Source organism: Heptranchias perlo, chromosome 24, assembly GCF_035084215.1.
Source record: "Heptranchias perlo isolate sHepPer1 chromosome 24, sHepPer1.hap1, whole genome shotgun sequence".
NCBI classification, from domain to species: domain Eukaryota; kingdom Metazoa; phylum Chordata; class Chondrichthyes; order Hexanchiformes; family Hexanchidae; genus Heptranchias; species Heptranchias perlo.
Window position 1 is genome coordinate 46,650,963 of NC_090348.1, and position 27,077 is coordinate 46,678,039.

Below are 27,077 nucleotides of genomic sequence, written 5' to 3' on the forward strand. Positions count from 1 at the left end.
TAATATAGTAGCATAGATAGAGGATTGGTTAACGGACAGAAAAACAGAGAGTATGGATAAACGGGTCGTTTTCAGGTTGGCAGGCTGTAACTAGTGAGGTGCCACAAGGATCGGTGCTTAGGCCTCAGCTATTTACAATCTATATTAATGACTTAGATGAAGGGACCGAGTGTAATATATCCAAGTTTGCTGATGATAGGTGGGAAAGTAAGCAGTGAGGAGAACACAAAGAGTCTGCAAAGGGATATAGATAGGTTAAGTGAGTGAGCAAGAAGGTGGCAGATGGAGTATCATGTGGGGAAATTTGAGGCTATTCACTTTGATAGGAACAATAGAAAAACAGATTATTTTTTAAATGGTGAGAAACTACTAAATGTTGGTGTTCAGAGAGACTTGGGTGTCCTGGTACAAGAAACACAAAAAGTTAGCGTGTGGGTACAGCAAGCAATTAGGAGGGCAAATGGCATGTTAGTCTTTATTGCAAGGAAGTTGAAGTACAGGAGTAAGGAAGTCTTACTACAATTGTACAGAGCTTTGGTGAGACCTTACCTGGAGTACTGTGTACAGTTTTGGTGTCCTTATCTAAGGAAGGATATACTTGCCTTGGAGGCAGTGCAATGAAGGTTCACCAGATTGATTCCTGGGATGAGAGGGTTGAACTATAAGGAGAGATTGAGTAGAATGGGCCTATACTCTCTGGAGTTTAGAAGAATGAGAGGTGATCTCATTGAAACGTGTAAAATTCTGAGGGGGCTTGACAGGGTAGATGCTGAGAGGTTGTTTCCCCTGGCTGGTGAGTCTAGAACTGGGGGGCATAGTCTCAGGATAAGGGGTCTGCCATTTAAGACTAAGATAAGGACGAATTTCTTCACTCAGAGGATTATGAATCTTTGGAATTCTCTACCCCAGAGGGCTGTGGAGGCTCAGTCGTTGAGTATATTCAAGGCTGAGATAGATAGATTTTTGGACTCTAGGGGAATCAAGGGATGTGGGGATCAGGCGGGAAAATGGAGTTGAGGTAGAAGATAAGCCATGATCTTCCTGAATGGCGGAGCAGACTTGAGGGGCCGTATGGCCTGCTCCTGCTCCTATTTCTTTTGTTCATGGCCATCATCCTGAACATTCAACCAAAATTTAAACCTACCAGTAGCTTTGCCTGCACGTCCCAAAATTGTTGCATCCCTCCATTCATTAGTTCCTTCTGGATCATATGTCACCTGTATATCCATTTTGGGTAATTGTTCTGTGGATGTGATAGCTCTGACATGTGTTTCTTGATCCCTGACATTACCACTGTCCAGTCTTTGATCGACCTCAGTCTATTCCTCAGGAACCTCATCAAAAAAATTATGAACGTCTGGGCCACAAGGTGCCTCGTTTACTTCTATCAACTGCTCAGAGTCCGAGATTTTATAATTAATTCCAATTAATCGTGAGGAATGAACCTTAACAGTTTGATTGCCATGTTGGACAAGTACTATCTTACCATCACGACCTATTAACTTACCAGGGCCTTTCCATTCCCTATGACCCTCTTCTTTGACCAAATCTCCTGAATTGAACTCTGTCTCAGATGGTCTAATATGATGCCTCAGAGCTCTATGAATTTTCTCTGATACCTCAGCCTTGATAAAAGCCAGTCTCCCTACATACAAAGCATTTAAATGCTCAGAAAAAATGGCACTAATTGTAGAACCTTTAGAGCAGGAGGATTATCACAAAGAACAGTAGGTAATTTGGGATAGCGCCCAGAGACTAGTTGGTAAGGACTACATCCTCCAACTATCTGAAGAGAATTCTTTGCATGAACTGCCCATGCTAGGGCAGTTGATAATTTACATTCTTTGCGATCAGCCAAAATTTTATGCACCATGCTATCAATCACAGCATGAATCCTTTCACAAAGAGCACTGCTAAAAGGCCTCTCAGCTACTGTATTCATGACAATTATATTCATAGTCTCACACGTATTTCTGAACTCCGCGTTAGCAAATTCACCTCCATTATCGGTCAAAAACTTTGCTGGTGTCCCAAGTCCAGTCCCTATCCATTTTTCCATAATTTTATCAAGAATAACCTTCTTCTCCTTACTATATATTAGTGTAGAAATACTAAATCTCGTAGCTAGGTCAACAAAATGTAAGATGAAAACATTTCTGTCTTTGTCCCATACCTTTAGATCCACGGCAACTATACTTCTTACAGATTTCACAGTTCTCACTAATCTCTTCTATTAGCTTCGTATATTCCTCATCAGCTACATCTTCATCTTTTAGCGGGATTGGATTTTTAAACGTTGACAAGTAGGGTGGGCAAAATGTCTGTGTAACCTTAAGACAATTTGTTTTTTTTCTCTCTTTTCCTTATCGCCTGATGCCATTAATACATGCCTAACACGCTGATGAGAAACATCAGGTTTTATTAAGGGGATACAATAATGCCCTGACTGGGTAAACTGCAGATTAACTGATTTCCCAAAAATGATTGCCTCATCGTGTTCCATGTTAAGTTTCATTTTTACCTTTCTCCTGGAAAATTTACCCAAAAGCATAGATATCTCGTTAGAGACTACATCCGTACTTATAAAATAGCTTATTCCAGCTATCTTACATGGAATTACCATTCTTTTGAGTGACCTCAAGGTATTGTCATGTCCAAACCTAAAACATGTAGAACTTTTATATTCCTTAACCTTGCTTCGATCCTCACTACTTAGTGAATCAAGATAACATTTTAACCAATCTATCCCGCATACAGTTAAAGTACATGCACTATCAAACACTGCACAATTAAAGGAATCCGCGACGAATACATTCATCACAGGATTAAAACTCCTTGTGACCAGTATAATCTGTTCATATTCATCATTATCTTCATCCTCTTCCTCAGAACTACTTTCTTCATGCAACATTTCAAAGACCCTGCGTCTTTGCTCTGGGCAATTCGCCTCATAATGATACTTAGAGTCACATCTAAAGCATCTACTGATTTTTCCTTGGGCATTCCTGGGATTCATTTGCCCGTTATTACTGTCTCAATTTTGTCTTCTGTTGATATAACTGGATTTGCTGTACCTGCTTTCATTACCAATCTGGTAATCCTTCCGTCATATTGACGCCTCCGGTCTTTTGAAAATTTTGAAACCTAGTCTGGCGCCTGCGTTTAGTATCTGGAACATTTCGAAAACTGGTAACCATCGAATCTTCTATTCTTTGTGTCACAGCAGAAGGCCTCATTTGTTCCATGAAGGCTGAAGGGAATGACTGTTTCCCCAGGAATTTTTTTAATGCAGCAGACATTTGATACAACAGAGTCTGCTCTTCCAAGAACTGGACGCGAGTTAGGACCATTTGCCTGTCCATATGAAGCACCTTAGCACAATCTATTAAGACAGGGATTCCCAATTTGAACTTTATCAACCTTGTGTACAGTTTGTTAAAGTCCATGATATACTCCTCCATTGAATGACCGTCCATTTTCCGAAATCTATCAAATGTTGACCAGGCCCCATGGGCATTTAACAGGTCATCTTTCTTGTAGATTTGATCCAGAAATTTTGTTAGAAAGATAAAACCTTCATCATTATGCAAAAGATCTGCATCCATCTCAGAAAATACCTTACTTCTGATTTTACTTCGTTCAGGAAGTGACAACGCCAAGGCCATGCCTTGTTTTTTCTTTGGTAGAATAGTAACCCATGTCCACATATCAACCTCATTCTTTCACTGGTCATAGAAATATAGAAACATAGAAAATAGGATCAGGAATAGGCCATTCGGCCCTTCGAGCCTGCTTTGCCATTCAATATAATCATGGCTGATCCTCTATCTCAATACCATATTCCCACTCTCTCCCCTTATCCCTTGATGCCTTTTGTGTCTAGAAATCTATCTAGCTCCTTCATGAATGTATTCAGTGACTTGGCCTCCACAGCCTTCTGTGGTAGAGAATTCCACAGGTTCACCACCCTCTGAGTGAAGAAATTTCTCCTCATCTCAGTCCTAAATGTCCTACCCTGTATCCTGAGACTGTGACCCCTCATTCTAGACCCCCTCAGCCAGAAGAAACATCCTCCCTGCATCCAGTCTGTCTAGCCCTGTCAGAATTTTATATTTCAATGAGATCCCCTCTCATTCTTCTAAACTCTGGTGAATACAGGCCTAGTCGATTCAATCTCTCCTCATATGACAGTCCTCCCATCCCAGGAATCAGTCTGGTGAACCTTCGCTGCACTCCCTTTGGAGCAAATATATCCTTTCTTAGGTAAGGAGACCAAAACTGCACACAATACTCCAGGTGTGGTCTCACCAAGGCCCTGTATAACTGCAGTAAGACATCCTTGCTCCTGTACTCAAATCCTCTTGCAATGAAGGCCAACATACCATTTGCCTTCCTAACTGCTTGCTGCACCTGCATGTTTGCTTTCAGTGACTGGTGTGCAAGGACACCCAGGTCCCTTTATACATCAACATTTCCCAATCTATCACCATTTAAATAATACTCTGCCTTTCTATTTATCCTTCCGAAGTGAATAACTTCACATTTATCCCCATTATACTGCAACTGCTATGTATTTGCCCACTCACTCAACTTGTCTAAATCGCCTTGAAGCCTCTTTGCATCCTCCTCACAACTCACAATTCCACCTAGTTTTGTGTCGTCAGCAAACTTGGAAATATTACATTTGGTTCCCTCATCTAAATCATTGATATATATTGTGAATAGCTGGGGCCCAAGCATCGATCCCTGCAGCACCCCACTAGTCACCACCTGCCACCCCGAAAAAGACCCATTTATTCCTACTCTCTGTTTCCTGTCTGTCAACCAATTTCCAATCCATGCCAGTATATTACCCCCAAACCCATGTGCTTTAATTTTGCACACCAACCTCTTATGTGGGACTTTGAAAATCCAAATACACCACATCCACTGGTTTGCCCTTATCTATTCTACCAGTTACATCCTCAAAAAACTCCAGTAGGTTTTTCAAACACGATTTCCCTTTCATAAATTCATGTTGACTTTGCCTAATCCCGTTGATATTTTCGAAGTGTCCTATTATCACATCCTTTATAATAGATTCTAGCATTTTCCCTACTACTTTTTTTTAGTCGTTCATGGGATGTGGGCATCGCTGGCAAGGCCAGCATTTATTGCCCATCCCTAATTGCCCTTGAGAAGGTGGTGGTGAGCCGCCTTCTTGAACCACTGCAGTCAGTGTGATGAAGGTTCTCCAACAGTGCTGTTAGATAGGGTGTTCCGGGATTTTGACCCAGCGACAATGAAGGAACGGCGATATATTTCCAAGTCGGGATGGTGTGTGACTTGGAGGGGAACGTGCAGGTGGTGTTGCTCCCATGTGCCAGCTGCCCTTGTCCTTCTAGGTGGTAGGGGTTGTGGGAGGTGCTGTCGAGGAAGCCTTGACGAGTTGCCACAGTGGATGGTACACACTGCAGCCACTGTGCGCCAGTGGTGGAGGGAGTGAATATTTAGGGTGATGGATGGGGTGCCAATCAAGCAGGCTGCTTTGTCCTGGATGGTGTCAAGCTTCTTGAGTGTTGTTGGAGCTGCACTCATCCAGGCAAGTGGAGAGTATTCCATCACACTCCTGACTTGTACCTTGTAGATGGTGGAAAGGCTTTGGAGAGTCAGGAGGTGAGTTACTCGCCGCAGAATAACCAGCCTCTGACCTGCTCTTCTAGCCACATTATTTATGTGGCTGGTCCAGTTAAGTTTCTGGTCAATGGTGATCTCCCAGGATGTTGATGGTGAGGGATTCGGCGATGGTAATGCCATTGAATTTCAAGGGGAGGTGGTTAGATTCTCTCTTGTTGGAGATGGTCATTGCCTGGCACTTGTCTGGCACAAATGTTACTTGCCACTTATCAGCCCAAGCCTGGATTTTGTCCAGGTCTTGCTGCATGCGGGCACAGACTGCTTCCTTATCTGAGGGGTCATGAATGGTACTGAATACTGTGCAATCATCAGTGAACATCCCTATTTCTGACCTTATGATGGAGGGAAGGTCATTGATGAGGCAGCTGAAGATGGTTGGGCCTAGGACACTGCCCTGAGGAACTCCTGCAGCAATGTCCTGAGGCTGAGATGATTGGCCTCCAACAACCACTACCATCTTCCTTTGTGTTGGGTATGACTCCAGCCACTGGAGAGTTTTCCCCCTGATTCCCATTGACTTCAATTTTACTAGGGCTCCTTGGTGCCACACTCGGTCAAATGCTGCCTTGATGTCAAGGGCAGTCACTCTCACCTCACCTCTTGAATTCAGCTCTTTTGTGCATGTTTGGACCAAGGCTGTAATGAGGTCTGGAGCCGAGTGGTCCTGGCGGAACCCAAACAGGGGCGGCTAGTTCTGGAGCACAAGTCTTCAGCACTACAGCCGGGATGTTGTCGGGGCCCATAGTCTTTGTTGTATCCAGTGATCTCCGCCGTTTCTTGATATCACGTGGAGTGAATCGAATTGGTTGAAGACTGGCTTCTGTGATGGTGGGGATATCGGGAGGAGACCGAGATGGATCATCTACTCGGCACTTCTGGCCGATGATGGTTGCAAACGCTTCAGCCTTGTCTTTTACACTCACGTGCTGGACTGTGCCATCATTGAGGATGGGGATGTTTACAGAGCCTCCTCCTCCCGTTAGTTGTTTAATTGTCCATCACCATTCACGACTGGATGTGGCAGGACTGCAGAACTTTGATCTGATCCGTTGGTTGTGGAATCGCTTAGCTCTGTCTATAGCATGTTGCTTCCGCTGTTTAGCATGCATGTAGTCCTGTGTTGTAGCTTCACCAGGTTGGCATCTCATTTTTAGGTACGCCTGGTGCTGCTCCTGGCATGCTCTTCTACACTCTCGTTGAACCAGGGTTGATCCCCTGGCTTGTTGTAATGGTAGAGTGAGGAATATGCCGGGCCATGAGGTTACAGATTGTGCTGGAATACAAATCTGCTGCTGCTGATGGATGCCCAGTTTTGAGTTGCTAGATCTGTTCTGAATCTATCCCATTTAGCACGTTGGTAGTGCCACACAACACGTTGGATGGTGTCCTCAGTGTGAGGACGGGACTTCGTCTCCACAAGGACTGTGCAGTAGTCACTCCTACCAATACTGTCATGGACAGATTCATCTGCAGCAGGTAGATTGGTGAGGACGAGGTCAAGTAGGTTTTTCCCTCATGTTGGTTCGCTTACCACCTGCCGCAGGCCCAGTCTGGCAGTTATGTCCTTCAGGACTCGGCCAGCAGTGGTGCTGCCAATCCACTCTTGGTGATGGACATTGAAGTCCCCCAACCAGAGTACATTCTGTGCCCTTGCTACCCTTGCTTCCTCCATGGAGGAGGACTGATTCATCAGCAGGAGGTTTCCTTGCCCATGTTTGACCTGATGCCATGAGATTTCATGGGGTCCAGAGTCAATGTTGAGGACTCCCAGGGCCATTCCCTCCTGATTGTATATCACTGTACCGCCACCTCTGGTGGGTCTGTCCTGCCGGTGGGACAGGACATACCCAGGGATGGTGATGGAAGAGTCTGGGACATTGGCTGAAAGGTATGATTCTGTGAATATGGCAATGTCAGGCTGTTGCTTGACTAGTCTGTGGGACAGCTCTCCCAATTTTGGCACAAGTCCCCAGATGTTAGTGAGGAGGACTTTGCTGGGTCGACTGGGCTTGGTTTGCCAAGAATTACCCTCTGAAATAGCCCACAAGCTATTCTGGAGTCACATATAGGCCAGAGCAGGTAAAGACGGTAGGTTTCCTTCCCTAAAGGACATTAGTGAACCAGATGGGTTTTTGCGACAATCCGGTAGTTTCATGGCCACCATTACTGGTACTAGTTTTTTTTTTATTCCAGATTTTTATTTAATTATTTGAATTTAAATTCCCCAGCTGCCGTGGTGGGATTTGAACTCATGACTCCAGATTATTTGTCGAGGCTTCTGGATTGCTAGTCCAGTAACATAACCACTATGCTACCATACCCTGATGTTAGACTAACTGGTCTGTAGTTCCCAATTTTCTCTTCCTCCTTTTTTAAATAGTGGGGTTACATTTGCCACCCTCCAATCTGCAGGGACTGTTCCGTAATCTATAGAATTTTGGAAGATGACAACCAATACATCCACTATTTCCTTGGCTACCTCTTTTAGTACTCTGGAATGCAGATTATCAGGCCCTGGGGATTTATTGGCTTTCAGTCCCATTAATTCCTCTAGAACGATTTTTTTACTAATACTAATTTTCTTTAATTCCTCCTTCTCACTCGACCCTTGGTTCCCTAGCATTTCTGGGAAGTTATTTGTGTCCTCTTCCGTGAAGACAGAACCAAAGTATTTGTTTAATTGCTCTGCCATTTCTTTGTTCCCCATTATAAATTCTCCCATTTCTGACTGTAAGGGATCTACATTTGTCTTCACAAATCTTTTTCTTTTTACATACTTGTAGAAGCTTTTACTGTCTGCTTTTATGTTCCTTGCAAGTTTACTCTCAAACTCTATTTTTCCCCTCTTGGTCTTTTTTTGTTGAATTCTAAACTGCCCCAATCCTCACTGCTCCAATTGCTACTTTTTCTGGCAACTTTATATGACTCCTCTTTGGATCTAATACTATCCTTAATTTCTTTTGTTAGCCATGGTTGGGCCGCTTTTCCCTTTGTGTTTTTGCGCCAGAAAGGAATGTATAATTGTTGCAATTCATGCATTCATTCCTTAAATGTTAGCCATTGCCTTTCCACCGTCATGCCTTTTAATGAAACTCCCCAATCTATCATAGCCAACTCACTCCTCATACCTTCGTAGTTTCCTTTGTTTAGATTTAGGACCCTAGTTTCGGATTGGACTACTTCACTTTCCGTCTTACTGGTCATTCCATGTTACGGTCACTCTTTCCTAAAGGACCCCGCACGACAAGATAATAAAATCCTTCTCATTGCACAATACCCAATCTAGGATAGCCTGTTCCCTAGTTGGCTCCTCAACATACTGGTCTAAGAAACCATCTCGTACACACTCCAGGACAATGTTATTGTCATACGGTTCAAACTTCGAGAACATTGGAGGGAAATCGTACCTCGACGATTTGAACTTGCTTTCTTCCATTTTCCACAATGGCCACTAGGCTTTCAAGTTTTTTTTAATGTCCAAAAAAAAAACGTAGTTTCCAACCTCCACCTTTAGGCAACCATTCTCTGCTACCATGTAGTAAGTTGGATAGCCAGGCGGTGAAGGATAGAATACTAGAGCCTGATCTTCAGTTGCTTCCTAGCCTTTAGTTACAGAGATCCACATTACCCACTGTCCACCTCCTAGATAAGCTCTCATATAAATGGATACAAGAGTCCCCAATTGATACGCACCACCTGAATACAATTAACACTAATTGATATAAATCATATGGATACAATTAACACACGGGTGGAAACATTATTATTTAATTTGTTATGTTTCCTTAGTCTTTTTTTTATGATTTGGGCTTTAGTTGTGCCCCTCTAAAAAGGGGGCACGTTTGTTAGATTTTTTGTTTGATGACACTGGGGCAACCCAGTGTCTCCTAATGGGTGTTTTAGAAAAGGCATACTGCTTTTACCAAATGACCCACTGTGGGACTAAAAAAATCTAATCTAATATATCATATTTTGTTATTGCATTCAGAAGGATTTAATAGTAAGAATATATTTGTGTGGGAAAATGGTTTAATAATCCTCAATTGGTTTAATAATACTTAATCTCACTCCGAAATTTTCCTTTCTGCCTGGGGGGCCAAATATACCTATGTTTACCACTTGTCCTGTTTATCCTTACTTCTGAAGATATTTGCCAAATCAATGTGCTATCCCTATCTGTCTCTGTCTCTCAGCAAAAATTAATCACTGAGCATGAGACAGAAAATGCATTTGTGGTGCTCGCTTCTCTCTTTCTCTGCTGCTCTCAGGATATGGAGCTCCATGAAGCTTTCTGGCCATCAGATGCTTAAGCCACAATCGTCATCCAAAGCTACACTCCCTCCATTCGAAGGTTTTAAAGAGACTTTGAAAGGTAATAGAGATTTTTTTAAAATTGGGAATGGTGGAAATATAAAATAAATGGAAAATTTAGAAAATGCATAGTAGGCGAATCAGCGTCTCTCAAAGAAAGAATCGATCGATAATTCCAGTGTGATTCCATCAGGTGATATCCCTCCATATAGATAGTGGTGTTAAATTACATAGTTTATTTTACAGATTTATTTATTTACCCCGAGTGTGCTGAATTCATGAGATATGCAGTCTTGTGATTTTTAATATTACTTTGTTTAGGTTCTCTGTCTGCCCTACCTCCTCGATTACATTGACACTCAGCCATTAAAAGTTTGCTGCCATGTGTCTGCGGTTGCAGTTGGGACCGTGATATGTCTTCCACATGGTTTTAATTTTTTTAAGTCTGTCCTCTCCAGTTACATCCAGGAGCTCTAATTTCCATGTTTGCTAATTTTAGTAAAAAAAAAGTAGCCAGTACAAAGTGGGGATGTACAGGTTTTCTGCACAGTTTGCCGACATTAATGGTGTCAGCCTTGGCTCGTTGGTAGCAATCGCTCGTCTGAGTCAGAAGGTCATAGGTCAAGCTTCACTCCACAGTCTTGAGCTCATAATCTAGGCTGACAGTTCTGCGCAGTACTGAGAGAGTGCTGCACTGTCGGAGATGCCTGCTTTCAGATCAGAAGTTAAACCAAGGCTCTGTCTGCCTTCTGAGCTGGCCTTTATATCTAGAGGATTAGAGTACAAGGGGGCAGAAGTTATGCTGCAGCTATACAAAACCCTGGTTATACCACACCTGGAGTACTGAGAGTAGTTCTGGGCACCGCACCGTCGGAAGGACATATTGGCCTTGGAGGGAGTGCAGCGTAGGTTTACTAGAATGATACCCGGACTTGAAGGGTTAAGTTACGAGGAGAGATTACACAAATTGGGGTTGTATTCTCTAGAGTTTAGAAGTTTAAGGGGTGATCTGAAGTTTATAAGATATTAAGGGGAACAGATAGGGTGGATAGAGAGAAACTATTTCTGCTGGTTGGGGATTCTAGGAGTAGGGGGCACAGTCTAAAAATTAGAGCCAAACCTTTCAGGAGTGAGATTAGAAAACATTTCTACACACAAAGAGTGGTAGAAGTTTGGAACTCTCTTCTGCCAGGGGCAATTAATGCTAGCTCAATTGCTAAATTTAAATCTGAGATAGATGGCTTTTTGGCAACCAAAGGTATTATGGGATATGGACCAAAGGCAGGTATATGGAGTTAGATCACAGATCAGCCATGATCTTATCAAATGGCGGAGCAGGCTCGAGGGGCTGAATGGCCTTCTTCTGTTCCTATGTTCCGATGACATGAGAGATCCCAAGGCATTATTTCGAAGAAGGGCAGGGGAGTTCTTCTGGTGTCCTGGCCAATATTTATCCCTCAACCGACATCATTAAAAACCGATGATCTGGTCGTTTATCTTACTGTTGATTGTGCGCAAATTGGCTGCTGTGTTTCCTAATTTACAACAGTGGCTACACTTCAAACAGTACTTCATTGTTGTGAAGTGACTAGAATGTCCTGAGGACACGAAAAGCACGATATAAATTCAAGTTCATTCGTTAGAAAAAACATTTGAACTCTTGTTTTGTGTGTATTTATTTTTTAAACTGATGACATATTTATTCTCACTCATCCAGATACAGAATCCATAGACAAGCGTCTCCAATCACATAGTAAATCTCGGATAAAGAATCGCCATGATCTATCTTCCGTCTCCCGCAGTAAGACCACAGCATTGGATCAAGTGACTCAGTCAAGTAAGTATTATTTAGGAGACCTAGTGATTAGTCAGCCTATTTCATACTGTTTCTATACTGAACACAAGATTACTTAGGAATAGGAGAACTCCAACAATCTGGTCCGTTTTTGATTAATCTCAAACCCTTCTACCTGCCTCTCACCATATCCATCAATTCCTTCTTTCTCTGGAAATCCATTCAGTTGCCTCTGGAATCTGTGTATATTGTTTGCTTCAATGGCATTCCTTGGTACAGTTTTTTTTTACATAAAGGGTAATAAATTGTGAAATAACATTCATCTAACTTCTTTGCTTGCTCCTAATGTTTGACTTGTGCCCCTGGTAGTTGAGCCCATCACTATAGTGGACATTTTGTCCCGAAGCTCAGCTCGGGGTCAAATAGGAAGCCAAGGTTGCAAATAGTCTGGTTCAGCTTGGGAGTGTGTTCAGGTAGGGGGATGGAATCGGTGGCTAGGGAACGGAGTTTGTGGCAGGGGACTGAAGACAGTGGATTCCATCTTCCCATTGTTTATTGAAGGAAGTTTCAGCTCATCCGGGATTGGATGTCGGACAAGCAGTCTGACAACACCTAAGACAGTGGAGGGTTCGAAAGAGGGGGTGGTGAGGTAGAGCTGGGTGTCATCAGCTTACATGTGGAACCTGACTTCATGTCTTCAGATGATGTCACCAAGGAGCAGCTTGTAGATGAGAAATAGGAGGGGGCCAAGGATAGACCCTTGGGGGACTCCAGAGGTAACAGTGCAGGAGCGGGAAAAGAAGCCATTGCAGGAGATTCCTTGGCCATGACCATGGATAGTTAAGAGTGGAACCAGGCGAGGGCAGTCCCACCTAGCTGGACGATGGAGGAGAGGCTTTGGAGGAGGACAGTATAGTCAACTGTCAAAGGCTGAAGACAGGTCGAGAAGGATGAGGAGGGATAGTTCACCATCGTCACAGTCACATAGGATGTCATTAGTGACTTTGATTAGGGCTGTTTCTGTAGTGCGGCAGGGGCAGAAACCTGATTGGAGAGGTACAAACATGGACTTGCGGGAAAGATGGGCAGGAATTTGGGAGGCGACAACATGTTGAAGGACTTTGAAGAGGAAAGGGAGGTTGGAGATGGGGCCGTAGTTTGCAAGGATAGAGGGGTCAAAGGAGGGTTTTTTAGGAGGGTGGTGATGATGGCAGATTTGAAAGGGAGGGAACCGTTTACAATATCAGCTAGCTTGGGGGCCAAGAAGAGAAGTTGAGTGGTCAGCAGTTTAGTGAGAATAGGGTCGAGAGAGCAAGAGTTGAGTCTCATGGGCAAGATGAGCTTGGAGAGGTTGTAAGAGAAGATAGGAGAAACTAGAGAAAGATGCGAGTTCAGGGCTAGGGCAGGGGGGCTAGGGGAAAGGAGGGATGCTGCAGAAGCAACTGAATGGATGGTCTCAAACTTAGTCACAAAGAAGTCCATGAGATCCTCGCACTTGTTGTTAGAGGTGAGGGTGGAGGGAGCAGTGGAGAGGGGTTTAAGTAGACGGTAGTGGAGAAAAGAAGCCAGGATTATTCTTGCATTCTAAGATGATCCTGGAGTATTGAGCAGTTTTAGAGTCATAGAGTCATAGAGTTATACAGCACGGATAGAGGCCCTTCGGCCCATCGTGTCCGCGCCGGCCATCAGCCCTGTCTACTCTAATCCCATATTCCAGCATTTGGTCCGTAGCCTTGTATGCTATGGCATTTCAAGTGCTCATCCAAATGCTTCTTGAATGTTGTGAGAGTTCCTGCCTCCACAACCCTTTCAGGCAGTGAGTTCCAGACTCCAACCACCCTCTGGGTGAAAAAGTTCTTTCTCAAATCCCCTCTAAACCTCCCGCCTTTTACCTTGAATCTATGTCCCCTTGTTATAGAACCCTCAACGAAGGGAAAAAGCTCCTTAGTATCCATCCTATCTGTGCCCCTCATAATTTTGTACACCTCAATCATGTCCCCCCTCAGCCTCCTCTGCTCCAAGGAAAACAAACCCAATCTTCCCAGTCTCTCTTCATAGCTGAAGCGCTCCAGCCCTGGTAACATCCTGGTGAATCTCCTCTGCACCCTCTCCAAAGCGATCACATCCTTCCTGTAGTGTGGCGACCAGAACTGCACACAGTACTCCAGCTGTGGCCTAACCAGTGTTTTATACAGCTCCATCATAACCTCCTTGCTCTTGTATTCTATGCCTCGGCTAATAAAGGCAAGTATCCCATATGCCTTCTTTACCACCTTATCTACCTGTTCCGCCGCCTTCAGGGATCTGTGAACTTGCACACCAAGATCCCTCTGACCCTCTGTCTTGCCTAGGGTCCTCCCATTCATTGTGTATTCCCTTGCCTTGTTAGTCCCTCCAAAGTGCATCACCTCGCACTTTTCCGGGTTAAATTCCATTTGCCACTGTTCCTCCCATCTGACCAACCCATCTATATCGTCCTGCAGACTGAGGCTATCCTCCTCGCTATTTACCACCCTACCAATCTTTGTATCATCAGCGAACTTACTGATCATACCTTTTACATTCATATCCAAGTCATTAATGTAGACAATCATCTGGAAAGTTAAGTCACCTTGAAGTCTCTTTATCAAAGAGAACAAGTCTGACTTCTATAACCTCTCCCATAAGTTAGATTCTTAAAATCGTCTTTGATACTCACCTCTGTACCTTCTCAACAGCAATAATATCCTTCCTACGAATGGGAAATGACCAATGTCTTATACAGCAACAGTATCACCTCTTTTTATTGATTTCTTGTACCTTTGCTAATGTAACCAAGTATCTTTTTTTGCCAAGCACTGGCCTGATGGTTTCATAGATTCATCCACTGCAACTCCTAGATCTCTTTCCTGATTAGCATGTTGTTTCACCATTCCATTTAGCAGCGACTGCCTTTTGGCTCCCTTCTCCGTCTGCCTGTCTTTTTTCCATGATTTCTAACATAATACAAGTCCTTTGAGTATTTTTCCTGTAGCGGCTTGTTTGCTGAGTACGTGCACTGTACCAGGAAAGGATATTGCTAACTACACTATAATGGACACCTGTGTCAATTAAAGAGAAACTTACATTGCTTCTATGTTTCTGTTAATTATATATTATCTTCCCCCGATTTCTAAAAACATTTATTCTTGATCTTCAATACCATGGCGCTGGTCACTTGCAGTACCTTGCTGTAGTGGCTGTTTGCCAGCCTAAACAGTGAATGTTGACAGGTTATTTGACAATGGAGGGCATCACTGTTGAGCCCGATCCTGCCTTTGCCCTATGTCCCCACATGCACTTACCAACAGCTGGCACAGGATGGCAAACAGGAGTGAAACCCTGGTTATTGCAATGTCTTACCCGCACCCCTGCAGAGAGCAGTCATTAAACCTGATCTGTATGGTTCTGTACCACACTGAGCAGTTTATTTGCCAAATAAGCTATTGGGAGAGTTCATCCTTTTGCTTTCTTTTGTTATCAGATATCAAACACCTCTAATAATTTAGGCATATTGTAACTTGCCAATTTTATCATGTGAAATGATAGTTTTTTTTACCTGATGTGCAATCTTTGCAAAGAAGCTGGTTCTGAGTGAGACCTGCAATACTTGATGAAACCAATTTTACTTTCTGTGTACTGTACATGTATGGTAGTGTAACAGGCACACAAGCTACATAGTCCTATTGATAGTAATTGGTTATTTTTCATCCATTGAGTACTGTAAGTGTTTTACTGGTTTTCCCCCAAATTTCTGTGTGTTTTGTAGTGGGGAAATACTATCACAGCCCTCAAAGCTTTAATGAAATATCTTTACATATGGTTTGAATAAAATCTGAGTATTTGACTTTCTATCAGTTCAGCTGTTGATAATTGCTGGTAAAGCTGCTTGGATTGAGCAGCAAACTCCATAAATCTTAAACTATCAGCAAAATGAAAATAAAATTGCCTAAAGCAAGTATAAAACTGGCTGTGTGGAACAATGACCTTGCGGCTAATAAGTTAATGACTTTTTATTGATTGTGGAGAAATGAACTGATTAAACCCCGTGGGAAGTGTTGAGTTGTTTGATTAACTCTATAGTATGTATATAATCTAAGAGACCTTTAGGTTCTAATGCCTGATGCTTCTCCATCAGCAAATGGGCTGTCCAATGCCTCATCCATTTGTAATGTCACATTTCTTATATCCTTTAACAATTACTTTGCAGGATAGTTTGGAAATAATAGAGATTAAAATTTTAAGAAACATAATATGGCAATTTATCCTGAGCTATATCTTCTACACAAGCAAAACAAAGTTGCTTGCAAAAACATTTAATTTCAAATTCAACCATTTTTAAAAAAATACTTCTTTTAAAAAAAAATTCTGGTAGGAATTGATAACTGGTAGTGGAAAGCAGAGTTGTGCACTTGTAAATGCTGGCCATTTGGAGGTCAGTGATTCATGTGCTCAGACCGTGCATTTCTGATCTCATTGACAAGGTAGGCGTAGGGAATTCCTGTGCGCACAGAGACCCTGGCACAGACTAATATCCTGTTTCCGTTACATAGGAAGTTTGTTGTACAGTAAGTTTGAATTTTCTGGCCGCCTTTTTATTTCTTAAATTTGATGGGGTTGGTTTGGTGGTGAAGGAGGTAAGCTCCGAAAGCTTGTGATTTTCAAATAAAACTGTTGGACTATAAACTGGTGTTGTAAGATTCCTTACATTTGTCCACCCCAGTCCATCACCGGCATCTCCACTTAACAGCAGTGGTGGGTAGTGAGTTCATACCTGTGATTACTTGCATGCACAATGAGTTTATCATTGTCTGTCAGTGGGGAGTGCAAGCAGAGATTTGACACCTGTATTCTCACTTTAAATGTAAGGAATCTTACAGCACCAGGTTATAGTGCAACAGTTTTATTTGAAAATCACAAGCTTTCGGAGGCTTTCTCCTTCGTCAGGTGAGTGTCGAGATTCATTGAAAATTACCGCAATTTTAGTCATAGAACAATGCCTGGTGATTACAGATAATCTTTCCAACTGCCTGTTATCAAGGCCATCAAATTAATTGAATAGTGTTCAGACAGAGAAACCTTAGATACCCCAGACAACTGAATGTACAAAGGGCAAGAACCAAAGAAAGAGAGAGAGAGAGAGAGAGAAACATCCGAAAGGAAGAGAAAGAGAGAGAATGACCAGTTGTATTAAAAAACAGATAACGTGTAGCGCGACATGAACCCAAGATCCCGGTTGAGGCCATCCTCATGGTTGCGGAACTTGGCTATCAATTTCTGCTCGACGATTTTGCGTTGTCTTGTGTCTCGAAGGCCGCCTTGGAGAACGCTTACCCGAAGATCGGTGGCTGAATGTCCTTGACTGCTGAAGTGTTCCCCGACTGGGAGGGAACCCTCCTGTCCGGCGATTGTTGCGCGGTGTCCGTTCATCCGTTGTCGCAGTGTCTGCATGGTCTCGCCGATGTACCATGCTCCGGGGCATCCTTTCCTGCAACGTATGAGTATGAACCATGTACCTGGTGGGTGGTGTCCTCTCGTGTGATGGTGGTATTTGTGTCGATGATCTGGCATGTCTTGCAGAGGTTGCCGTGGCAGGGTTGTGTGGTGTCGTGGACGCTGTTCTCCTGAAAGCTGGGTAATTTGCTGCGAATTATGGTCTGTTTGAGGTTGGGTGGCTGTTTGAAGGCGAGTAGTGGAGGTGTGGGGATGGCCTTCGCGAGGTGTTCGTCATTATCGATGACATGTTGAAGGCTGCGGAGAACATGGCGCAGTTTCTCCGCTCCGGGGAAGTGCTGGACGACGAAGGGTACTCTGTTGGTTGCGTCCCGTGTTAGTCTTCTGAGGAGGTCTATGCGATTTTTCGCCGTGGCCCGTCGGAACTGTCGATCGACGAGTCGAGCGTCATATCCCGTTCTTACGAGGAACACGATGTAGGTGTCCATCGTGTTCCTCCTTGTCTGAGCAGATCCTGTGTACTCGCAGGGCCTGTCCATAGGGGATGGCCTCTTTGACGTGGTTAGGGTGGAAGCTGGAAAAGTGGAGCATCGTGAGGTTGTCCGTGGGCTTGCGATAGAGTGAGGTGCTGAGGTGCCCGAATTTGATGGAGATTCGTGTGTCCAAGAAAGAAACCGATTCTGAGGAGTCGTCCATGGTGAGTTTGATGGTGGGATGGAATTTGTTGATGTTATTGTGTAGTCTCTTCAGTGATTCTTCGCCGTGGGTCCATAGGAAGAAAATGTCGTCGATGTATCTGGTGTATAGCGTTGGTTGGAGGTCCTGTGCAGTGAAGAAGTCTTGCTCGAACTTGTGCATGAAAATGTTGGCATATTGGGGTGCGAATTTGGTCCCCATGGCTGTTCCGTGTGTTTGGGTAAAGAACTGGTTGTCGAAGGTGAAGACGTTGCGATCCAGGATGAAGCGGATGAGTTGTAGGATGGCGTCTGGAGATTGGCTGTTGTTGGTGTTGAGTACTGAGGCTGTTGCAGCGATGCCGTCATCGTGGGGGATACTGGTGTAGAGTGCCGAGACGTCCATCGTGGTGAGAAGTGTTCCTGGTTCAACTGGTCCGTGGGGGCTGAGTTTTTGTAGGAAGTCTGTAGTATCGCGACAGAAGCTGGGGGTTCCCTGTACGATGGGTTTCAGGATGCCCTCGACGTATCCAGAGAGGTTCTCACACAGGGTTCCGTTGCCTGATACGATAGGACGTCAGGGTGTGTTGGCTTTGTGTATCTTTGGGAGGCAGTAGAAGTCTCCCGCGCGGGGAGTACATGGGATGAGAGCGTGTAGAATGCTTTGAAGGTCTGGGTCGAAGGTCTTGATCAGTTTGTTGAGCTGGTGGGTGTGTTCTTTGGTCGGATCTGCGGGTAACCGTCTGTAGTGTTCCTGGTTGTCCAGTTGTCGGTATGCTTCTTTGCAATAGTCCGTTCTGTTCTGTATGACGATGGCTCCTCCTTTGTCTGCTGGTTTGATGACGATGTTGCGGTTGGTCTTGAGAGCGTCGATGGCGTTGCATTGTGCTCGGGTGACATTCTGGACTGTCTTGTGAGTGCGGCTGCCTCTGCAAGACATGCCAGATCATCGACACAGATACCACCATCACACGCGAGGACACCACCCACCAGGTACATGGATCATACTCCTGTGACTCGGCCAACGTTGTCTACCTCATACGTTGCAGGAAAGGATGCCCCGGAGCATGGTACATTGGCGAGACCATGCAGACACTGTGACAACGGATGAATGGACACCGCGCAACAGTCGCCAGACAGGAGGGTTCCCTCCCAGTCGGGGAACACTTCAGCAGTCAAGGACATTCAGCCACCGATCTTCGGGTAAGCGTTCTCCATGGCGGCCTTTGAGACACAAGACAACGCAAAATCGTCGAGCAGAAATTGATAGCCAAGTTCCGCACCCATGAGGACGGCCTCAACCGGGATCTTGGGTTCATGTCGCGCTACACGTAACCCCACCAGGGGAAAAAAAAGTTATCTGTTTTTTAATACAACTGGTCATTCTCTCTCTTTCTCTTCCTTTTGGATGTTTCTCTCTCTCTCTCCCTCTCTTTCTTTGATGTGGAGATGCCGGTGATGGACTGGGGTTGACAAATGTAAGGAATCTTACAACACCAGGTTATAGTCTAACAGTTGGACTATAACCTGGTGTTGTAAGATTCCTTACATTTCTCTTTCTTTAGTTCTGGCCGTTTGTATATTCAGTTGTCTGGGGTATCTAAGGTTTCTCTGTCTGAACACTATTCAATTAATTTGATGGCCTTGATAACGGGCAGTTGGAAAGATTATCTGTAATCACCAGGCATTGTTCTGTGACTATATATGCGGTAATTTTCAATGAATCTCGACACTCACCTGACGAAGGAGAAAGCCTCCGAAAGCTTGTGATTTTCAAATAAAACTGTTGGACTATAACCTGGTGTTGTAAGATTCCTTACATTTGTACACCCCAGTCCATCACCGGCATCTCCACATCATATTCTCACTTTAAACAAGGAAAGAGGGAACTGGTTGGGCAAGTCATTCCCAGGTTGCACTGATGTACCACTTAGCAGTCTGATTATGGAGTGGCGTTGTTAGAGGCTTGTGTTAGGTTGTCTGCTGTCCTTAGGACAGGAAATGGCGTGTGTAGTGGTTAGCAACATTTGCAGGTTATTTTGGTTGATCACCTAAAACAATTAGAGCAACCTTTCTCTCTACAGGCTATCCTGTGTGGAGTGATTCATCCAGCGAGACACAGCCAATATACTCTTCTTACAAAGGAGCTAATAAGGACGACAATGAGAAGAAGCAAGTTCAAGTTGTAAAAGAGCAAAAAGAGGAGAGGAAAAGAAGGAAAGGAAAAATTAAAGGTGAGATGTAATAGCACTGATGTAAAGAGTCTTCAGGAGTGACTTACCATTCGAAATTTCACATTTGTTTTGCCTACCCACCCAGCAAATTATTTTGATCTTTTGCCTATTTATTGCTTTACATTGCTGTAATTCTGTGTTTAAATCACAGTCACGGTGGGGTTGGAAAGTTGGTCCCACAGCCATTCAGGTGCTTTACTTAACAGGTCGAAACTTTCAAACCATAGGATCTTACAGAACAGAAGGAAGCCATTCGGCCCATCGTGCCTGTGCCGGCTCTTTGAAAGAGCTGTCCGATTTAGTCCCACACCCCAGCTTTTTCCCCATAACCCTTCAAATTAGTCCTCTTCAAGTACATGTCCAGTTGCCTTTTGAAAGTTCCTATGGAATCTGCTTCCACCACATTTCAGGTAGTGCGTTCCAGATCTTAACTTTCTGTGTGAAAAAATTTCTCCTTATTTCCCCTCTTGTTCTTTTGCCAATTATTTTAAATCTGTGACCTTTGATTATCGACCCACTTGCCAGAGGAAACAGTTTCTCCCTATTTGCTATATGAAACCCCCCTCATAATTTTGAATACCTCTATTCGATCTTCCCTTAACCTTCTCTGCTCTAAAGAGAACAATCCCAGCTTCTCCAGTCTCTCCATATAACTGAAGTCCCTTATCCCTGGTATCATCCTGGTAAACCTCCTCCGTACCCTCTCCAAGGCCTTGATATCCTTCCTTAAATGTGGTGCCCAGAATTGTACACAAATCCTTGTATACAAGGGTATACTTAGAAGCTGGCTAGCTACCAGATTAAAATACTGCTAACCGAGGGCCTCGGTGAGTTGTTAATATTAGAACACGTTCTAGTGATATAAAACTGGTATTGCAACATCTCAGTGTACTCCACAGGTTTTACAGTAGGGACGCTCCAATTGACCCCAGTTCCCTTGGTGAGTAAAAGACAAAAAAAAACAGCCAGGATTCCTGTCCCTGATCAAAATTCAGTGATTCCTGCTGGAAAATCTCCAGAACCTTCCAATCCCCAAAATGTCCACATTTACAAGGCTTGACACTTGTGTGCAACGACTGTGATTAGTTTTCAGTGAGATAGTAACTAGGGTAAACACCTTTTGCCAACACAAGAAACAGGTTCCAATCATACATGCCCAAAATGGTCTATTAAAACTGGACACCCCACTCCACCTGAAACTGAAGTATCCAGCTTGGAATCAAAGAGCTAGTCACCCTGGCTGCAGCTGCAGTTTCTTACTGCTGGGCTTGTGTATAGATCTGCTTCCTGTTGACAAAATCTGAGTTAAAAATGAGCACACATTTATTCATTCTAATTAAAAATGAAAGAAAACTTACCTTGGCTAAAACGGGAACCGGTACAAATTTTATTAGTGTCGCTGTTTTGTGGTATTTACACGAGGTTTTTTGGAGGGAAGGGGATTCACCAAAGAATGAATTAGTTTCAGGAGATGAATTAAATCTTGATACAGATACCATTGAGTAATAATAATATAGCAAATTATAGCTGCAAATTGAAATGCACATGTATGTGAACCCAATCGAGACAAAGTTCGAGTGATAGTCATGATTTGATACTGAATCCCATTTTCTTACTTATGTAAGGAGTCGCACAACACCAGGTTATAGTCCAACAGCTTTATTTGAAATCACAAGCTTTCGGAGCTTTGCTCCTTCGTCATGTCCTGGATGAGGCAGGGAGAAAAGTGGAAGGGGGAAAAATGTTAACTTTGATCCGATCAATAAAAACTACACGAGCTTAACAAGTGTAAACAGTGAGTGTCCGCATGTTGCTTGAGCGTGGAGAGCTCCCGACTGTCCTCACCTGATGTCCAGCAGGAGTCGGTGAGTAGCAATCAGGCAGGAACCCTGGCTGTTTTCTGCCTTCTCTAGCCTGGGGAACTGAGGGCAATTGGAGCAATTGCCCCAACTATGAATAAAGCTAATGGAGAGATCTGCATTTATATGTTTTTAAAGGAACTCATCTTGTGTATTAAGCTGGATTCCTACACCAGGAGAAGGTACAGGGGGAGAGGGGGTGAGGAAGTCACATCTAGCCAATATCGTGTCAGGCACCAAAAGATGTATGTCTGTCGACTCAGAAGTTATTTTAATTGAATCGAGGGAAGTTTTATGACAGCTGATCCTTGACTTAGTTCCTCATTTTATAGAAATATATTTTTTTTTAAATTCTGTTTAGAAACCTTAAAGAAGAACATGAAACGCCTCAACATCCGGCACAAATCAAGCCAAACGTCCACCCACATGCTCAGCAAGCAGAACTCTGTGTCCAGCCAGCAGCTTGTTGGGGAATGGGAAAAAGAAAAAAAGAAGACGAATAAGACGCAGTCTGAGGCAGGAGATTCTGTGACAGAGGTACTACACTACCATTTGAGGAAACTTGTTTTTCATGCTTATCAAGCTGATGGATGTTAGTGTTGGGAAATGAAGCACTTTTCCCATTTCAGGAACCCAATATCTAGTATCAGAAACACCCGGGTCAGGTATAGCATGGTTAAATGCAGAGTAAACTCCCTCTATTCGGCTACAACAGGTTTGCCTCAACCCAACCTCAGAGTGCCTTGTACTGCACCAATGTGACATTTTTTCCGTTTCTTGTGCTAGCCATCCTGTAGTGAGATGCCATTAAATACCAATTAAAGGGCATTTTCTCACTAGTAACTAAATTGAAACTGCACCCATCTCAGAAGAACGTCCTCTTTCATTTCCTGCATTGGCCTCTTTGACTCAAACTGTACATTTGATGCCAAAAAAGATATAGGTTTGCCTTTAGGCCAATACCTATTTGGAACTGGGTTGAGACAGCCCCAAACTCATTTCATGTGGAATCCTTAAACAGATCAAGGAAACATTCATCCCACAAATCTGGTCTCAATTTGAAACGGTCCTAGAGGTAAATGAAAGACCAGAGTCTAATCTAAAATGTGCTGTTCACACTTAGAAGTGTCACACTTGCACCTGAAAAGAGTTAACAGACCTTCTTTGGCATTGTTCATATTGAGTCAGATGATATGATGGTATTATAAGGACTATGTAATGCAGAATGTATTATTCTGCTGCAAAGCTGAAGTTGTGTCCCTTAGGATCACAAACTCTAAATATTGTTAAGTAAACACTGGGTGAGGTGCGAGTTTTTAATTGCTCTTCAGACTGCATGTCACAACCCTGACTTACTTTCTCTCCTTTTTAAGTCTCATTGGTAAGATCACTCAGATTGCAGACATTCTGGCTCTTATGTCAAATGAATGCCTTTGTTTCTTTATACTTTGCTTTGAAATATAACACAGGAATTTGAGTGTGACTCTTGAAGATTGATGGATAGGAAAGAAATCTGATGGACAGAAAACGTGCACTAAATGTATAGCTTTTATAATTATAGATATAAAATTTCAGCCACGAGTAGATCATTGGTCCATCTAATCTACAAGGTTACCTTGATGCATTTCTAAAATCTAATGACCCTAAATCCTTTTTCCTGATGGAAACTTGTCTAGCCCCTTTTTGTACCCCATCATAGATTCTTGTACCACCATCCTGGCTGGTAGTGTGTTCCATGTGTTCATCACCTTTTGCTGAAATAATATTACCCCAATTTTCAATTTTTTTTGTCATTCTAAACTCGATACTATGACCTCTTGGTCCGACAAAGAGCAGGGGAGTTTTCCTGGTGTCCTGGCCAATTTTTATCCCTCAATCAACATCATGAAAACAGATTATCTGGTCGTTATCTTATTGCTGTTTGTGGGAGCTTGCTGTGCGCCAATTGGCTGCCACGTTTCCTACATTACAACAGTGACTACACTTCAAAAGTACTTCATTGGCTGTAAAGTGCTTTGGGATGTCCTGAGGTCATGAAAGGCACTATATAATGCAAGTCTTTCTTTTAAAAGTTTATGGACTCTATTTCAACACCGGTTTGTGGCAGAAAACAGTTTTAACAACCCTCCGTGTTAAAAAAACGTTTGTACTCACTGCATACCATCTTGTCAACCAGTGGGAACAATCTACATTATTGTCTTTTTTTGAATGACATGCAGCATACGCATCCCAAAGTAATCACGGATGGAGTTCTTTGATCCTTTATGCAATAGTAAGACCGTGTACCCAGTTCCCATATGAAGAAAGAAAAACGGTCCTGATCAGACTGAGAATCAAGAACAGATGATTGGAAAAACTGCTACCTCTGCTCCAATTGCTACAATGTCCCGAACAACACACCAAAGTTTCTGTTGTTCCTGGGTATGGACTTCAGTACCAAGTCAACTCTCGTTTTGAAGATCTCAACGTGTACAATGGTACAGAAGCTGTCACTTGAGATGTTGACTAATCCTAAATGTTGACTGCAGCCCAACTTAATCAAAGGGGTCCCAGAATGTGTGGTGATAACTTCTCAGAACCATTTCCCCATGCCCCTCTGCCTCTCTATCTCCCACCAAATCTTTAAAACTCTCAAAATTCAACCAAGCTTTTTCTCACCTCTCCTACCTCTCCCAAGAAAAGACTCAACATCTGCTCTTCTTTTCTGTCAAGCATCTTGGAACATTTTTCCATATTAAAGATGCTATATAAATATAAGTTGTTCTTTGCCACTTCTACGTTCTCTGGATCCATGTTCAACGTTCTAAGGCAGGTCCATGCCTATGCTATTGTAAAACTAAATTCATTGGCCATTTGAAGTGTCTGCCTAGATTATGTTAAGTTCTGGAGTAGGGCTTGATCCCAGAACCGTTTAACTAAGAAGTGAGAGAAATTGTGTGAAATGTACAACTATGAGAAATGCTTAGCTGTACAATTATAGATTTTGTCCCTGCAGGCATTTTGAGTTATGGGGTGAAATACTGGCAGTTATGGGTTCCTCGGTAGTGATGGGAGAAATTTGAGGTGATGAATTTATTTGAGTATTAATTGAAGTGTATTGGGATAACATTAAATTACACTAGGTTAAGGGCATCTTTTCCTATTGCATTTTGGTACCTGTATGTAAAATAAGCCTGCTGACAACCCTGCTTTCTCATTCTATGAATGTAGTTAACCTTCACAAACACGATTCCCTCACTTCTATACCTCTTCTAATCTAAAGGGCTTGGAAATTTGTCATTAAGTCTAAGCATCAAGAGAATAAAGCATACACAACAGAGCAGCACACTGTATCTGTGTTTTATGCTTTGTTCTCATGATGCTTCCACTGCCTTCAAAATAACTGAAGCATATTTCAGACTTAGGCTTTATGTGCAGCATGGGCTGGTGACGGTATGTGGCTTGCATGTTGCTGTAAGAATTTAAAACCCTTTTGTGTCTCCAAATCTCTTCCCTTTTTTCCTGAAGATCCTGATTCCTCAGGCATCCTCTCCTGGCACATACTTTTCAACAGGACTCACTAAAGTGGTATTCCCAGTTTATTTTTTTCTCATAATTAGCATGGGGCATAGCCACCAGTTATCACACCCTTGTCACTAACCCCAACACCAACACCAAAATCAGGTAATTCAGCACAGACCAGGAATTGTATCTGGGGCTGTCCTGGTCTGTATGGCTCAGTTTCACTCCAGGCAGCAACTTAACCAACTGAGCCATCAAGGAAACTGGGATGTAAAAATCTTAAAGGGCCTGAGTCCCCATTATTACCCTAGTTAATTTGTTTGTACGGTTGAATATTCCAGTCCCCTATCTCACCCTCCCATTTTACAATGCTGGATCTTGATTGTAAATTTGTGGACTTGTTTTAAGAAAGCATCCTTCTGTTTTTCTTGCACAGCTCGGACAGGCAAACATTGGTTTTGCTGAGGAACCCACTGATCCCATGAACATTGGGGTAGCCTCAGAGGAAAATATAGTGGTCGGAATCGTGAAAGATGTTGCTAGTTATAAAGACAACAGGTGAGTCGATCCTTTTGTTGTGCTCTGCTTGTTTACATCAAGGAAAGGGACTAAGTATCATCCAAACTTCCTCGTGCTCAGGCAAAACTACCAGTCCAGTGCTCAAATGATTGAGGTAAAGAGATGGAAGATTCCACATAGTGAAGCACTCGATACCATTCTAAACACGAGGGCAACATTCTCATACAAGTAATTTAACTGCAGGCCAATTATTTAGTAATCTTTACTTTGCACTGTTGCATTAATTTATTTTGTATAGCAAAAGACATAAAAATGTTGGCCTCAAATTTCCTGGATTGTGCACACACAAATTACACCGAAAGTTACATCAGTTTCTGCGCCGGTCTTGCCGACAGGACCTTCTGCCGAAATTTCCTGTAAAGCTCACCTGCATAAAACAAGTGCAAGTGCAGAGCCACTACTTGCTGCTCATTTGTGTTGCAACTGTAGATACTTTATTCTTAAAATGGTGTTTTCTCGCAGAAAATACTTGCTGTGTGTGCCTGTATTGCTGTTTAGTGGAGTTAAATCTGGGTTTGAACTCACAGTTGTCCAGTTGAAATTCCTGACGTACCACCAGGTCTCAGTATAGTATAGGATAGGTCTCTTTTTTTCTTTTAATAAAATCACTAGCCAACTTCAGAAACCTCAGTTGCGCTGTTATCAGGTGACCTCTGGCTGTGCTTTGCCTAAATATTTGGGTGTGGATCTATGCCAGCGCATAATTTGCGTAAATCCAGGAAAATTGCCCAGGCTAGTCTTTTGCATTGGGGTGGAGCTATCTAAATGAGCGGCAGAGAGTTTCAGCGAACCTATCTCGGAATCAGTGTAAACGATTGAGGAAATTCACGTGTTACTGATGTTTCAACGTAAGACCGGCATAAATCAGTTATGCGCAAATTTCATCGATTTTAAAAAAGCAGCGTAGCGTCACTCTTACACTGTAGTCACTTGGAAACTCTCCAGGAAATTTGGGCCCATTAAAACTTCTCAAATC

The 27,077-nt window shown here is 43.1% G+C and overlaps 1 protein-coding gene across 3 annotated transcripts in view; it reads left to right on the top strand.

Annotated features, from left to right (window-relative positions):
* The window catches only part of LOC137341770 (uncharacterized), a 63,317-nt gene that overhangs the window by 30,652 nt on the left and 5,588 nt on the right, over window positions 1-27,077 (top strand). For 2 of the 3 annotated variants that reach the window (XM_068005258.1, XM_068005259.1), the window contains 5 exons: window positions 9,945-10,048; window positions 11,705-11,824; window positions 20,013-20,162; window positions 22,383-22,558; window positions 25,959-26,080. In XM_068005258.1, the coding sequence (XP_067861359.1) occupies window positions 9,945-10,048; window positions 11,705-11,824; window positions 20,013-20,162; window positions 22,383-22,558; window positions 25,959-26,080 (672 nt within the window). The remainder of the gene's footprint in view (window positions 1-9,944; window positions 10,049-11,704; window positions 11,825-20,012; window positions 20,163-22,382; window positions 22,559-25,958; window positions 26,081-27,077) is intronic. The other variant, XM_068005261.1, reaches the window with a different exon arrangement.